The following is a 17,152-nucleotide window of genomic DNA, read 5'->3' as shown; positions in this document are numbered from 1 at the left end:
ACAATGCCAATTAATAGTTACTAGAATATGTTTTTAAAAACACAGCATTTTACATGTCCACTTTTTTTTTTTTAAAGGGGTTGTCTCATCATGGACAATGGGGGCATATCGCTAGGGACCCGCACCTATATCGAAAACAGAGCCCCGCAGGTGAAGGAGAGAGCACTGCGCATGCGCAGCTGCCCGCTATTCATTTTCTATGGAGCCGGCGAAAATAGCCGAGCACTGGCTTGGCTATTTCTGTCGGCCCCATAGAAATGACTGGGAGAGGGGGCCGCGCGTGCGCAGTACGCTCCCATTCACCTCTATGGGGAGTCGGCTTGGTGGATCCACACCTATAAGACAATGAGGGCATATCCTAGTGATATGCCCCCATTGTCCATGATGAGACAATCCCTTTAATTTTTCACCTGTAGTCTTAACTGTAATGTACTTTCATAATCACTAGGTGGCAGAAGGAATGGCATTCCTGGAGCGTAAGAATTATATCCATCGAGACTTGCGAGCTGCCAACATTTTGGTATCAGAAAGAGTGATCTGCAAAATTGCAGATTTTGGTCTGGCTCGTATGATAGAGAACGATGAGTACACCGCCCGGGAAGGTACCTAACTATACAAACCTAGCCTAGTAAAAGATTATGTAATGCTTGGATGAAAAGTGTTATGAGTTATGGGTTCTGACGCCACTTTCCTGGGAGAGATGAGAGCTTATTAGACCACCTGTGATAACTGGTAAACAGTACAGATGGCAGTGGTGTACCTGCAACGTAGGCAGACCACGCAACTGCTATAGGGCTTGGGAGAGAGGGGGCCCGGCACTGGGGGACCTCAATGCAAAGAGATGATTACAGCTTCCATGTTAATTGCATAAATACCTATGCACTGAGCTCCCCCCAGTTTTTTAATAGAAGGGAATCTGGAGACTTATCAATGTGTTTTTGTCAGTTGTCTAGTATAAATACATTGAGAAATATGGTGGTCATAGTGAGCGCCATTATTTTGAAGCATCTGTTCGACCTTTTCCCAAATAAGTCAGAAAAAAAGGTTGAGGCCAAATGCATTTTTTTTCATTACAGTTTGTATTTAATTCAAATTTCTTCATTCATTCTAAAACAAACAAAAAAAGGGTGTAAATTTGACAGAGATCTGGGGTGTTGCAATTTGCGTTCTTCACTGCCTGGGAGTAATTGATGCGTATATACTAGGAAATTGGGTGGGACAGGGGGGCCCAAACTAAGTTTTGCTTTGGGACCCTATGAGATCTGTGTATGCCCCTTACAGACGGCCTTTTGATTGCAGACATCTCTAATTGCCCTTCCAATCTACAACATCCTGTGTCTAATAAGCATCAATTGTTGCAGGAAAATGCCATCAGAACCCATAATGTATAACAAAATAATTTTATAAAACATTACATTTAAAGGGTATCCTTACCTCTAGAGTTTGCTATTTAAAATTTGCATAGGTGCATTAGGGACTGGGTCATGACTAGAGATTTCTCAAAAATTCGATTCAGTCGGTTCGCCGAATTTTCCCAAAATATCAGATTCGATCCAAATTCATTTGTGGCAAATCGCGTTAAAAAACAGCTATTTTTCTGTCTGCAGAGAGCCTGTATTGTGGTGTAGAACACTGTGCCTTGCAGTAACACACATAGGGAGTCTGCTGTGGTAGTGAAACAATAGTACTTTCACACTTGCGGCAGTGTGATCCGGCGGGCAGTTCCGTCGTCGGAACTGTCCGCCGAGCTGCCGCTGACTGAGAGCATTTGTGAGACGGATTGAGATTTGGATCCCCAATTAGTGCAGCAAGGTGTAATAGAATCGATCCTATTACCCAGGCTGTACACTCTCCTATTGCACCTTGTTCTCCTTTTATAGTGTAGATGATGCCTCCCTATGCTTTCCCTACACCTTGAATAATCTTTCCCTGAACTTGTAAATAGTTTTTTTCAGCACAATAAAGTCTTTTCTTAGGCCTCATGCACACGGCAGTTGTTTTTTGCATCCGAAAATTGTGCGTCCGGCAAAAAAAACTGATGCATTTTTTTTTTTGGGAGGATCCGTTTTTTTCCAGAGATCCCTTGTAATAAATGCCTATCCTTGTCCGTAAATGTGAAAAAAGTAGGACATGCACTATTTTTTTTTGCTGAAGGGAAACACGGACAACGGACGCGGAAGACAAACGCATGAACTATCAGCATTTTTTTGCTGACCCATTAAAATGAATAGGTCCCCATCCTATCCGCAAAAAAAACGGAACGGAGGCCGAGAAAAACAACTGTCGTGTGCATGAGGCCTAACACTGTCCCTAGCGCCTGCTGACATCTCTGCCTGCACTAAAAGCATACTGGAAAATGGCAGAATCCAAAATGGCTGAGGCTATTTATAGGGCTGTGACATCACACCGCTGGCTGGCTGCTGTTTGGCTACATGCATGGCATTGTGGGTGATCCCTGGTTCCCAGAGTACTTTGCTCCATGTCCTAACATGTGCAGCAGCTACTTTAGGAAAAAATGTGATTCGTTACCACAAAGCGTGAGGAAATCGGATTCGGTGCAAATAGAATTTTTCCTGAAATTCGCATCGAATTCCACTTCGTCAACTTCGATTCACTCATCTCTAGTCATGACCATCTTGGTAAAAAAAAAACCTGTATATCTGTTAATGTACCTCTATTTTACTTGCTGCTGCTATTTACATCCCTCTTCTGAGTATATACATGCCACTGTTTCCTACTACACATTTGCTAATCAGGGCCACTCGTATAATTTAAGAATACCAACCAAGTATACATGAAATTCAGGGTTTGCGCATGCCGCATACCAATCACATTGGTTGGCTGGGTAGAGGAATAATGTGTATACGCATAACTCTAGCACGCAGAGAAAAGCCCAACAAAACAGTAGACAGGGGACACAGCAGTGTGCATAACCAGCAACCAAGAGGAGACATGCTGGGGACAGAAAGGATACCATACAGTATGAAAAGCCAGATTTTTTTACAACGGTTTTGCAACAGTTTACACCAAAAACTGATGTAAAATACGAAGCCCAATGTTCGTTTACACAGTTGAACCCCATGGACTCGCCGGAAGTTACAGCTCATGCCCTTACAATGTGGGACTACAAAAAAAAGCATCGAGGACTGGGTGACCAATGTTCTGGACCACCCACGGCCGGGGGATCCGAGGCTGGAGCTGCGCGGAGGCAGGGCCGTTTGAAGGAATTTGGGGGCCCCTAGCAAAATAGACATGGAGGCCCCCCCCTCCACAACTTACGCACGCAAAGCCTACAGGAACCACAGTATAGCCATACAGTTTAAGTTCACCCACATTTTATATAAATAAAAAAGGAGGTTTACAGTGCAAATACTGCTGTTGCATTTAATGTGCATGAAATTTGAACAGTGCCATCCACAGATCCCCCTCCCCTAAACAGTGCCATCCACAGATCTCCCCCCTAAACAGTGCCATCCACAGATCCCCCTTAAACAGTGCCATCCACAGATCCCCCCTCCCCTAAACAGTGCCATCCACAGATCCCTGCCCCTAAACAGTGCCATCCACAGATCCCCCTCCCCTATACAGTGCCATCCACAGATCCCCCCTAAACAGTGCCATCCACAGATCCCCCCTCCCCTAAACAGTGCCATCCACAGATCTCCCCCCTAAACAGTGCCATCTACAGATCCCTCCTCCCCTAAACAGTGCCATCCACAGATCCCCCCTCCCCTTAAACAGTGCCATCCACAGATCCCTGCCCCTAAACAGTGCCATCCACAGATCCCCCCTCCCCTAAACAGTGCCATCCACAGATCTCCCCCCTAAACAGTGCCATCCACAGATCTCCCCCTAAACAGTGCCATCCACAGATCCATCCTCCCGTAAACAGTGCCATCCACAGATCCCCCCTCCCCTAAACAGTGCCATCCACATGATGGCACTGTTTAGGGGAGGGGGGATCTGTGGATGGCACTGTTTAGGGGGGATCTGTGGATGGCACTGTTTAGGGGGGAGATCTGTGGATGGCACTGTTTAGGGGAGGGGGGTTCTGTGGATGGCACTGTAGGGGGATCTGTGGATGGCACTGCCATCCACAGATCCCCCTACAGTGCCATCCACAGATCCCCCTCCCCGAAGCTCACAGCAGTATATTTATAAACTAATCAGTAACTACTTTAACTTTAATCATTGCTCATTGCTGAGCTCTTTACTTGGATTATTTGGATATCTTACTTTTTCTTAGCTCCAGTAACAGCAGGCAGTGCAGGCGGCGCTCACTCACTGACGTCAAGCACCTGCGCCGCCTAGTGGGAGGAGCAGGCGCGTGGCGTTGATCAGTGAGTGAGCGCCGCCCCCCGCACTGCCTGCTATTACCGGAGCTAAGACAAAGTAAGATATCCAAATAATCCAAGTAAAGAGCTCAGCAATGAGCAATGATTAAAGTTAAAGTAGTTACTGATTAGTTTATAAATATACTGCTGTAAGCGGTGTGGCCCTGTATATTCTAACCCCCAGGCAAGCGTTCCCGTCACCATGGGAACGCCTGGGGGTTAGAATATACCATCGGATTTGAGTTTTTACGATCTCACTGAGCTTGTAAAACTCAGATCCGATGGTATATTCTAACCCGCAGGCAAGCGCCCCCATCACCATGGGAACGCCTGGGGGTTAGAATATACCATTGGATCTTCTGAGTTACTCAGCCTTAAAGGAAGCAAAACAAGCACCGGCTCTGCTTGGCCCCGGGCCAGCTCGGTGCCCCAAGCAATTGCTTGTTTTGCCTGTTGGGTAGCGACGGGCCTGGCGGAGGGACCATCCTGTGTTTCTCCGTGGAATGCGGCTCTGGTTTCCTGATGGACGACGAGAGTGGCAAAGAACTATTTATGGGACACAAGTCTGTGAAACGCCCCTACCTGCCCAAAGCCTGTCATAGCTTATACATGGGGGACCACGTGGAGTACATCCCCATGGTCTCCCTCAAGGGAGTGACCCTCCTGTCCAAACCCCTTGTCCCGTTATCAGTAGCTGAGTGCTGACAGGAGGATCCAGCCGCCAAAGGCCATGTGCGCTGCCTCCAGGAGACCGCGGAGGGAGTCCTGCGCTTCCAAGAAAAGCCACAACCGCAGCTTCTGATCCTGGGTCTACCCCCGCCGCCAACTGTCCAGCTGGGATGCTTGTCAACCGTCGCCTTTTCCTACCACCAAAGGGTGGTCAATTACCAATTGCCATGGAAGATGGCATCGGCCGCAGTAAGAGAGCCCTGTTCTCCATCATCACCACTGGAGATCCCTTGGCCACAGCCCTACAGCTGGAGATCCTGAGCCCCGGCAGGAGGTATCAGCACTGCAAAGGAAAATGTGGCTGCCGCTATAGCCAATGTGACCACCCAGTCCTGCGGTACTCCACTAGAGGTCAGCGGAGAACCACCATGGCAGCGAGTTTGGCCTACAAGAGGCAGGAGCGCCCTCTGATGTCTTCTAGCAGCAGCAGCGAAGAGGACTTCAGGTACCTCCTCTAAGCAGCCCCTCCATTGGATCCTGAAGAGAAAGCAACTAATGGGAGCCACATCTTGGACTACTCTTGACGGGTGAGGACGTGTTGGCTATTTTGTTTGTTTGTTGCTCATGGTTTGGTCCTCATCCAGATGGACATGTTTGTCAGGACTCCCCCATCTGCAGAAACATTCCAAGATGCGCACGTCTGTGGGGAATTCCTTTTCCCCCCCCTTTTCAGGTTAAGTGGGAGCCCCTTTTGCTCAAAGGGTTCTCATTACCATTGCTGCTATTTTCCCTTATATGTGGATTACAAATAATAACATTATTACCTCATGTGGATTACAAAGGACTTTTGCACTACTTGTCCCAGTATTGGTGCACTTGTTCTGGCCGCACTGAAGGAAAAGATTCTAATTTTAATTTAATTGCACTATGCTATTGCATCTTATATTTGCACTGTGTTTTTGCACTAACCCTTTTAAAGTTTTAGCAATGTTCAAGTATTTATCCCATTGAATGTACTCTCTTATAGGTACCGCAATGTGATCAAGTATGCACTTTTAAATGGACCTTGGACTTTATGTAGCTAGTGTCCTTTATTGCTCATATGGACTGCCTCTGAGGACGTGTAAAAATGTGTGTGTAGAGGGATTAACCCTCGTGGGAGTTTTGGGAGAAAACAGGCTCCTCCTCCTACTTTGGTGTGTCCTAATGCTTAGTGCACAGCCATATGGATATGTATGTTTTTTTTAGCTACCTGTTTAGTCATCAATGTGACCATGCAAAAAGCTTTATATAGACCTTGGTGCTAGGAAGGGATTACAGGATAAATCCACACTCTATTTTTGGGTGTCTCATAGTATTGTGGAGGGATTACAGTACATGACACCCCCACGCTCCATATACGACTCTGGCCCAGTTCTGTGTGGAGCATTTGAGTGCTTAGTGCAGTATATTTTTGGTTCACTGGTTATACCGAGAGGGTGAACTGTGAATAGACACCCTACTCATACGGGCAGGAACCTAGTGGTAGCTGTTTCTAAGTCAGTCTATGTATGTAATAGTATATAGTCTTATGCAACCCTTTAACCTTCCTTGGGTACCCTTAGAGCACAACCTAAGCACAAGCCGAGGACGGTTTCGTTTTAAGTAAGGGGGAATGTAACAACCTAGAGTGGTGTTACTACTTCTAACCTTATGTTATCTTGTGTATTTATTCCAGGTACTCCACAATGTGCATTCCTATTTTGTTATGCAACTGTTATATTAATATGTAATGTGCCTGGTTCACCAGCAGGTGGCAGCAAATATGGCAGAGCTGTATGTAGATAGAATGGAACCTTCCATTCCATTCTAACCCCCCTCTGCAGGAAGGGTGGGGACCAGTTTCTAGTTCGTCTAGCTTACCCCCTGCGACGGGAAGGGTGTACAGGGGCACGTCTCTGCTGGATGTGCCCACGCCAGCCAGAGCATGAATGCCAAAGCTTAAAGCCTTAGGAGCCAGGAGGAAAGTTCCCTGGCATAACTTAGAGTCAGACTACAGAGAAAGTGCAGCATACAGAGGAAGCTGAGTTATGTAGCCAGCCTGTCAGTACAGATATAGCAGAGTGAAGTTTGCCTGCCAGTTTCATGCTAAAGCCTGCTAGAACCAAGACAAAGCCTGTAAACCGTTTTGGAGAACGTTTATGTGAATTAAAGCTGCCACTGGACTTCATCTCAAGGTCTGGACTCAAGTTATTCTTTTATCCCTCAATTATTCCCCCTATTTATTGCTTCAGAGCCAAAGCCTGGGGTCCAGCCGTATCCAGGTAGGAGCACCGTGACACACATAGATACACAGATAAGCCGCACTATACTACTCGGCATTCCTAAACCTGGGACGTTATATAGAGAGCCCTAGGGGGAGGCCTCCCATTGCACATCCCACTCATGCACACGTGAGCACAGTTGCAAGTGAGTAGGTGCAGCAGCCACGTGAACAAAGAACAGCAAATAACCACTGCAAGCCCAGTGTGGATTCGAGCAGCTGGGACCAAAACTGTAGTGCAGAATATTTAAAAGGCAAGTGTTTTTTAATCAATTTCACACAGCACCCTGCTCCCTGACAAATGTTAGGTCAAAAATTATTTACAACCACAATTCGTTTTTATTGGTTTTTAACTGGATCGCTCTGCTGCTTCCTGGACGGCTGATGAGCGGGACTGTGTCTCATCTCTCCTTAGTAACAGCGAGATGAGACAACCCCTTTAGCCCTAACAGGCTATATAAGATCTGAGACCTCGGTCAAAGTTATCACTTAAATCTCTTCGGGTTCCCATACTTTTGCAAGGTACTCCTTTCCTTTCAGTAACAGTAATGTTGGACAGGGGTGCCCAAACTTTTGCATGCCACTGTATATGTCAAAATGAACAACATAAAATAGGGAACCAACTTTACAAATTTATTTTGGTGTCAGTTTCCTCCGATTAATGTGAGTCCTTGGGTTGATGCGTTCCTTAGAAAGATCGGCAGGTGTCTGTTTGTTCATATCTCCAAGTTCTGTTTTTGCAATCTGAAGGGTGGCGATACTGCAGGATACCAGCATACCTAACCTGTAATTTTACTGGCATACCTAACCTGTATTGCCACGTAGAGCAAGGCCGGCGAACAACACAGCAGCAGAACGGGTAACGTAACACTAAGGGTCCATTCACATGTCCGCAATTTCGTTCCACATTTTGCAGAACGGAATTGCGGACCCATTCCGGACAAGAATAGGCATATTCTATAGTGCCGGCAATGTGCGGTCCGCAAAATGCGGAACGCCTATTGCCGCTGTCCGTGTTTTACGGATCAGCGGATCCGAAAAACACGTTACGGACGTGTGAATGGACCCTAATAGGGTGCATCTGCATCAAGCACCTGTCTGCGCTCCTCCTTTTTAGCCGTATATTAATGTTTGCAACATATTTTATTCTATTTTACCGGCTTACCTAACCTGTATCGCCACAAAGTTACGAATATAGGGGCAACTCACATGTCAATCCTGCTACATATGTACTTACATTTTACTCCCAGCTAATCTGGCACATCCATCGTTCCCGGCTACAATCACCTTCAGCTGTAACGATCTTTAGCTGCAACAGCTCCCCCTACTGGACAACAATGTTAAATCAAAGACATTAGGAACATTGACTATGCGAACTAGGTCCTGATACATTCTTATTTCTCACTTCATACCAAGTGGACCTAAGATAATTTTCTCCCTTTTTCTATTTTTTTCATTTTTTTTATCTTTTTTTATTTATATATCTTTATCAACAACAATTTTTAAACACCAATAAATTATAATTTTTTAATAGCAACAACTATGATGTGATCATTATATACTACTTCAAGAGCACAACCCACACCTATAATACAATCATACTACCAACCCCTCAACATTTCTACAAACCACACACATCTAACCCGGATACCGAGTGCCCCCCACATCTATATCTTACATTATTTATTTATCCATTTTCGGCGACACAGGGGTGAGTCGCATGGGGAGAGCACCACACCACTGTTTCCCATCGGTGCAGCCACTAACCCTTCTATACCTAAGATCTATTTCTTAATGGCACCATTTAATTTACCATGTCTTGTATTGTAAAAAATGCTTTGTGGGGTAAAATTGCATTCTACCAAGGAGCGTGAGTATAAGACAGCTCCCATCCTGAACTTCCAGCACTGCCGGGGTCGCATAGCATTATATTGATTTTTGATGCTATGTAACCCTTAGACGTCTGGACAGGGGCGTACTTACCATAGTGGCAGACCATGCGACTGCTATGGGGCCCAGGGCAAGAGGGGGCCCAGATGGGATCATCCCCTCTTCTACTGGGGGTGAAAACTTGGTCAGGACTCTTTCCTCTAAAGAAACAACTTTTAGCAATTGAGGCAGTGGGAAAAAAATGGCCCAAGGGTCATTGAAAGGGGTTTAGGCAGAAACCCTTGTGTCCTGTGTGGGGGGCATGGTTTGATCCTTGCTATGGGGCCCTTACTTCTCTATGTACGCCACTGCATCTGGAATGTATTGGATAACACTGATATAATGCTGTCAGTGTTATCCAATACATTCCAGAAATGTAAGGGTTACATAGCATCATAAATCAATATAATGCTATGCGACCCCAGCAGGGTTGCAAGTTCAGGACGGGAGCTGTTTTATACTCACGCTCGTCTAAAAGCGGCCTTAAAAAAAGTTTTTCTCTATGGGTTATATGCCACTAAGGACATGTTCACATCTGTGTTCGAGGATCAGTTCAGGGCCTCAGTTGTAGATTCTGCCAAAATACGGACACATGAACATAAACAGAATGGGGTCTGGTCAGCTCTGTTGGTTTCAGTTATGTGCCAAATTTGGCACTTCTGTTATTTTCGTTGTCCTGCTTATCTAACAAAGCACAGCAACCGAAATAGCTAGCGTTGATGTAAATGCAGCCTAATACTAATATAACATGATTCTATATTTCTATGACCACAGTAAACACACAGAAACTGACAATTGTAAGCATTACTATGGGACAGCTCGTTCCTGTACACTTGAACAGGAAGGAGCCGTCCCATTGAAGTGAATGCGACGGCTTCTTGTAATTACACCTGCTCACCACTGCGATATCGGCGGCGAGCAGGTAAACAATAGAAGGGAAACGCTGCACTCGCACAGAGTGCGGCCTTCTCTTCAACCAGCTGATCGGCGGGAGTGCTGGGTGTTGGACCTCTGCCGTTCTGATATTGATGACCTATCCTGAGGATAGGTTATCAATATTAAAATCCCAGAAAACCCCTCTAAGAATGTTAGGAATTAAAAATGTTAAGAGCAAATCTAGAACAAACAAAAAAATAATACAAATCTGTTCTTTGCTTTGCACCAGATTATTATTAATATTATAGATTAGATTAGTAAAAGGTTCTTTTTTTTTTACTGCAGGTGCCAAATTCCCAATTAAATGGACAGCTCCTGAAGCAATAAATTATGGAACATTTACAATTAAATCAGATGTATGGTCATTTGGTGTTCTCTTAACTGAAATCATCACACATGGGCGAATTCCTTACCCAGGTAAAATGAGAGAAAAAGTATGTGAAAAGATTAAAGTTTTATTCATCCTAGGAATTCATGGCATCAGGGGCGTAGCTAAAGGCTCATGGGCCCCGGTGCAAGAGTTCAGCTTGGGCCCCCCTTCCCTCAGTGCTTTGTGGCCAGGGGCAGGGAAGTACATAGCGTTTCTGCTGCCTGAGGCAAAAATTGAAATGGCACACTACCCCCCCCCCCCCCCTCCCCATAACAAATTTTTGACCTTACCCCTTCCCTCCAGCCAGAGGTGTAACTTGACCAGCATGCACTTCCTATGATACCAGTGTCTTTTTATGCACCGCAAGGGTCTTTGGGCCTGCTACCTCTGCACCCCCTATAGCTACGCCCCTGCATGGCATAAATGCTTGATAAGTGTGGGTTTCTCACCTACAGAGAGAACAGGGGGCTTTCTCTAATGCCCAAAGACTTCAGTGTAGAGGGTCGTGTTTGCCTCTCTAATGAACTCTATGGAGGCTGTGATGAGAATTGGAAAGGGAGTCGGGAGCACTATGACCTCCAGCAGAGGCAAATTATTTTAGGACATGAAAAGCTCATGAATATTTGGTTTACATTCATTTCTTTAAGTCTTACTCTCTTTGCTTGAAGTCCCTCAGATTTACTGCTATTCTTGGTACCCTAGTAGTTGTGCTCTTGGATCTCAATTACCGATAATTGCGATTCTTATAATATACTGCTATTTAAAGAGCCTCTGTTAGCATGATCAACCCTATTAAACCTGGCCTATTGCCTGGTAGGGTTGATCATGCTGATTAAAACAATACATTTCTTTACTCTGTATGTTTTTCTGTTGTTGAGTTATGAGAACTTTTATCAGTATTTAATTAGCCAGTTGGAGCACCGAGGGGCGGGCTATATCGCTTCTAGCACCGGTACAGCTAGGGCTCACTACAGTGTTATCCAATACATTCCAGTGCTAGATATAATGTCTAGCGTTGTCTTCTGGCTCTTGCACTGCTGTTCGCAGGTGTAGACTACGTCATTTCACCAGGAAGTGTTCTTCCTCTGTTTCTAAAGCCGGCGGCTCCTCCACTTCTGGGTGGAATGACATTGTCGACACTTGCACACTGTGAAACTGCGCTGCTTGGCAAGCAGCAGTAGATGGAGTGCACTGAGTTTGTTTCTAACTGCGCAGGCGTAAGAACATAGCGCTAGATGTGATGTCTAGTGCTGTCAATCAAAGGGGAGGGTGGATTGTAGTGAGTACTAGGGATGGAGCTATAGTAGTGCGTGAAGCGATACAGCCCGCCTCTCGGTGCTCCAACTGGCTTTAGTTACATACTGATTAAAGTCCTCATAACGCAACAATGGAAAAACGTACAGAGTAAAGAAATATACATTTTAATCAGCATCAGCAACCCTACCAGGAAATATGCCAGGTTAAATAGGTTTAAAGATCATGCTGACAGAGGCTCTTTAAGAAGACTGTTAATAATCATTTTGCCAGTAATTGGAAGGACGTTATAAATCCTTGCCAGCATCTTAAACTTTTTTTTTTTACTTTGCACAGAATCACGTGCATAAGAAATCTGGGGGCCTCAAGTTAGGAGCCACAGAAATGTTCCTAAAAAAGGTGGCGTGTGTGCATATGATGGACGTAATTTGCTTTTAAGAGAGAATGGGGGGGGGGGGGGGGGTAGTGGCAGCAATACCACATCTAATATACAGTTAAACTTGAGGTGCTTAGCAAATATATTTTGATCATAAAAACAGCAAGGTGACGTCAATATGGATGGGAACCTAACTCTAAACCTAGCTCTATGTTGTTCATGGGTATCTACATTCAAGGAGAGTGGAACCCATAAAACCACCTCTCTGAGTGAGCAGGCCATGACCTGTTGTGTCGCTCTGGGCCAGCAACCCTTCTGTGGGCAGGGAGGGCAGACTCAGCTATACCAGTCATGCTAATTAACAGCCTGTGAAGTGCATAGGTTAGTGATAGCAACTAACATGGAGGCAGCCACACATCCAGATACATGCTGCATACCCAAAGGACAGAACTCTATTATTTGAGTTTGCAGCATATATATCTGGAGACGTGGTTGCCTCCATGTTGGTTGCTATCACTAACCCACCTACATCACAGGCTGTTAAATAGCATGACATGTATAGCTGAGTCTGCCCTCCCTGCTCATAGAAGGCTTACTGGCACAGAGTGACAGTCAGACAGGTTGTATGGGTTCCACTGTCCTTGCATTTAGATGTCCATGAATGACATAGAGATAAGGTTCCCATCTGTATTGAGATCACCTTGTGGTGGCTAGACACATATTTTTGATCAAAATATATTTTATGAGCACCTCATATTTGACTGTATATCAGAAGTGGTATTATTTTACATATGGATCATATACTGTACTTTTATAGAATGTTGCTATGCCTTGCTTCCCCTTTAATTATGACTATGTGCACCTGCATATTAATATCACCCTGCAGGTTGCACCGACTGATGCTGTTTCTGTTCTAAGAGAGAAAAGCTCCATAATACGGCATCTGAAAGAGCATGTCATATTTTATTCCATAAAAATCTTACAGAAGAAAACCAATATGCCCCTATATGAATTCAGAGGCTTATTGAGGTACCATAGGACCTGATGGACTTCTATGGCTGCGGCATTATGAAGTTTGTACAGAACCTAAGAGACAGATTTAACAATGCTTGTTTCTTTTCATGGACAGGATTGTTAAGTTTAAGCTTAGTTCATGTACCAAGCACAGCATTTAAGAAATTATCTTTATTATCAACACCTTACCATATACCCTATTAAAGGGGTTATCCAATACTATAAACTTTCCCCCATGTGCCGGGCCCCTCACAGGGAATATACTTACCCCATTCCCTGCGCCGCTCCTGGTACCGGACCACCGCTGCTGCTTCTCCCCATGTGCAGATGAATACATCAGGTGTCTGGGAAAGCAGCTAATGGCAGGCGGGGACGGGGATGAGCCTCCCTAGTATCGCGGGTGACGCTAGGGAGGCTTGTCCCCGTCCCCGCCTGTCATTCGCTTGACATATCCCCCCCTACACCGGATGTTTTCATCTGTGTATGGGGAGAAGCAGCAGTGGCGGTGCGGGAACCAGGAGTGGTGCAGGGAGCGGGGTAAGTATATTCCCTTTTGAGGGGTCCGGCATATGGGGGGGTGCAGTTTATAGTATTGGATAAATCCTTTTAAGTTTGTTTCACACTTGAGGTTGCCGAGCCGGAATGCTTGCCAGCCACAAACAGCTTGCCAGAATGCTGTCCAGCCCCATTAACTATAATGAGGTCTGGCAGTGATCTGGCAAATATGCCAAGAAATTGCTGGACAAATACTACTGCGCACAACATTTTTTGTTTGTTCAATTTATGACATTCTATGGCGAAACAGCCTGCCAGCATTGTGAGACGGGCCTGAGACTTTGACTGGATGATTTTGATCCCTGGGATCAGGAACCCCTTCTATTAACATTGTAGCCCACCTACACACCTATTGCTATAGTTCTAGAGGGCCTCTCCATTATTTGGAGGCCTACGTTTTTTTTGTAGGTGCTGTTTCATGCCTCATAGTATCTGTGTACACTGAAAACAACTTTATTAAACGTAATTTTATAAGCAAATGTATTTTACAGGCATGACTAACCCTGAAGTGATTGATCATCTTGAGCGTGGGTACCGCATGCCAAGACCAGAAGATTGCCCTAAGGAACTTTATGATTTGATGCTTCGATGTTGGAAGGACATCCCTGAAGAAAGGCCTACATTTGAATTTCTTCGCTCCTATTTGGAAGATTTTTTTACAGCTACAGAGGGCCAGTATCAGGCTCAGCCTTAAAGAGTCACTGTACTTTCACACAATTTAATTTCCTTTAATAGAGAATGGTGTAACTAGCATATTTCTTCACTTAAAAAATATGCCTGCATCCACCTGAAAAAAAACCCCAAAAAACTACAGTCATGACCACTAGGGCTCTCACTTCCACTTAATTTGCAGTCCACTGCCTGTTGTCAGGCAAGATCCGACCGTAGTAACAGAGACTCAGAAGACAGCTCACAGAAAGTGGGGGCATATCAGAGCTAGCTGAGATCCTGAGCCTGATAAAAGAACTGCTTCTACACTGCTTTTGAAGATTATAGGAGCCTCCTGTGTCTGCAAGTGTGATTTCCCCCTCCTTATCTGTTCTGTGAGCTCTGGAGCTGAAAACAAACATAGTGGGAAGTAAGGGAAAGGACATCACAGCAGTACAGTGCTGGTAAATTTCACAGAAGGGAGACATCCACTGCTTGTGAGAGAAATTAATCTAGTTGTGCAGAGAATAATATGACTGAAAGAAACATTAGGGAAGCCCATAAAATACCTTTTTCTTAACAGTTATAATTGTACAAAGAAACAGTCATTCTGCAAATTTCTTTTTTTTAAACTAGGGTACGCTTTAAGCTGTTATAGACAATTGATTTTTGTCAAAGGATATCATCTGTCCTCTGACTTCCTTGAAAAAATGTGTGGTCAGCAACCACCTTTTGCTCATCTTCCTTAAACTAGCATTGTTGTAGAGAACTCAGATATACCAATGATGATGCTGATGGTACTGCCATGGGTTTCCAGCCTTAAAATGGCTTCTAAATTGCAAAATAACGAAGTTTGCTATGAAGTTACTTTACCAATTACTCTCTGGTCCACTGCCACTCCTGATGTCCCTTGGAGAGGCAACAAGAACAGGAGAGGATGCACAGGACCAACCAAAGTGTGAAAACAAGTATAACACAAAGTTTGTTGTCTGGTAAATTTTCTTCTAGTCTTCTATACAATAGTTTTCCATAACAGGATATACCTCATATAACTCTTGCCTATTCCTCATTTACATACCTATATGCACACAGAATAATCCCAAATAATATATACCGTATATACTGTATATGTGGTTATTTTGCCTAAATTCAGATGTGAAAAACTGCAGGGAACATTTCATTAAACTGTGTGTATAAAATAGTTGTGCATTTTAAAGATTAAATAAAGACACATAAGGTTACACTCCTGGATTTTGCTGGACCTTAAAGGGCATCTGTCAGCAGATTTATACCTAGGAAACTGGCTGACTTGTTGCATATGCGCTTGGCTGCTGAAGACATGTTCATACGTGCTCACATTGCTGTGAAGTGTTAAAATATGCAAATGAGCCTCTAGGAAGTTTTCAAATATGCAAATGAACCTCTAGGAGCAACGGGGATGTTGTCATTACACCTAGAGGCTCTGCTCTCTCTGCAACTATTGTACCCCTTGCACTTTGATAGACTTTAGGAGAAGTCAGGGCCAGACGTGATCACATTTACACTGTGAAAAAATGGGGGGTATTGGCAAATACCCCACTTTGCTGGACCTGTAAAGGAAAGATGACTTACCTGCTTCCCGACAGCGGCTCCCCACTCCTTCTCTTCCAAGCTTGCAACGCTCTGCTGGGCTCCCTCAATGTCAACATCCAGTTTGACATTGCCACAGCCAATCACTGGCCGCGGCGGTGACTTGCTTCCCTTACGGCATGACAAATGGTCACATGACACAAGGGATCCGGTTTCCGCCATGGCTAGTGATTGGCTTCGCAATGTCAAACCAGATGTTGACATCCGGGGAACCCAGGTAGACAGGGATGTTTAAAGACCAAGACTTCCAACCAACTACAAATTAAATGGAGAGTGAAGCAAGTACATAATGAGAGGTCAGTTCAAGAGGACTTCAGGTATTGTCCAGGCATACTCACTTGCCTGATATGACATTAGGCATCGAGAAATGCCACTGCTCACTAGGCAACTGTCTGATGCTCAGCTAGTACAGTGCATGGGTCCTACTAAGTAGAAAAGGTTGTGTGGATGATACTCATTGAGTGCTGAATGGCCACTGCTACACCTAGAAAGCAGTTGTGTTTCTCAAGCTAAGTGTATGGGTATGTTCAGACCGCGGATTTTGAAAACACGCAGAAAAAAAACACTGACTTTCAGTGTGGTTTTTGGCGTGTTTTTTTCAGCTTTCCATTCATTTCAATAGGAGAATCAGTGCGGATACAGTATGCTGCTTCATTTTTCCACACTGTTTTTTCAGCATGGAAAAATAAGTTCTCATGCCATTGGAAAGAATAGGAGGTTTTTTAGAGATGTTTTTTGGTGCATATTCCACGCAGAAAATGCGTGAAAAGGGGGCGGAGCCTGACGGCGCATGGAGAAGGACGCGTGAGTAAAGAGCTCCTCTCCAGCAGTCCCTACAAGCGGCTACCCTGTGCTACTATTAGCGCCAAAATGGTAAAATATGGCAAAGAAAGGAGGGCAGAGGGCGGAAGCACTTACCAGTCCTCGCAAAACTCATCAGACATCCACAAATTTCTCCACCATAAGAGCCTCACTGCGGCGGCCAGGACACACAAGATGGCGCCAGAAGAACACGAGGCAGGAGACAGCGAGGAAACAGGCCAGACATGTGGGCAGCCTGCGAGCCACGGAGAGCTAGAACTGACAGCATCCTCCAAATCTTTCTTTACATCAGCAATAGCCCAGGCCTTACAGCC

General features: G+C 44.9%; 1 protein-coding gene across 2 annotated transcripts in view; it reads left to right on the top strand.

Moving 5' to 3' along the window:
• Positions 1-15,628, top strand: part of LCK (LCK proto-oncogene, Src family tyrosine kinase) — a 79,230-nt gene extending 63,602 nt beyond the window's left edge. For both annotated transcript variants that reach the window (XM_044286502.1, XM_044286501.1), the window contains exons 11-13: positions 449-602; positions 10,456-10,587; positions 14,231-15,628. In XM_044286502.1, coding sequence (XP_044142437.1) covers positions 449-602; positions 10,456-10,587; positions 14,231-14,433 — 489 coding nt within the window. In that variant the 3' untranslated portion in view covers positions 14,434-15,628. The remainder of the gene's footprint in view (positions 1-448; positions 603-10,455; positions 10,588-14,230) is intronic.
• The last annotated feature ends 1,524 nt before the right edge of the window (positions 15,629-17,152 follow it).

The sequence above is a fragment of the Bufo gargarizans genome, chromosome 3, assembly GCF_014858855.1.
Source record: "Bufo gargarizans isolate SCDJY-AF-19 chromosome 3, ASM1485885v1, whole genome shotgun sequence".
NCBI classification, from domain to species: Eukaryota; Metazoa; Chordata; class Amphibia; order Anura; family Bufonidae; genus Bufo; species Bufo gargarizans.
This window is presented reverse-complemented; position numbering and strand designations above follow the sequence as displayed.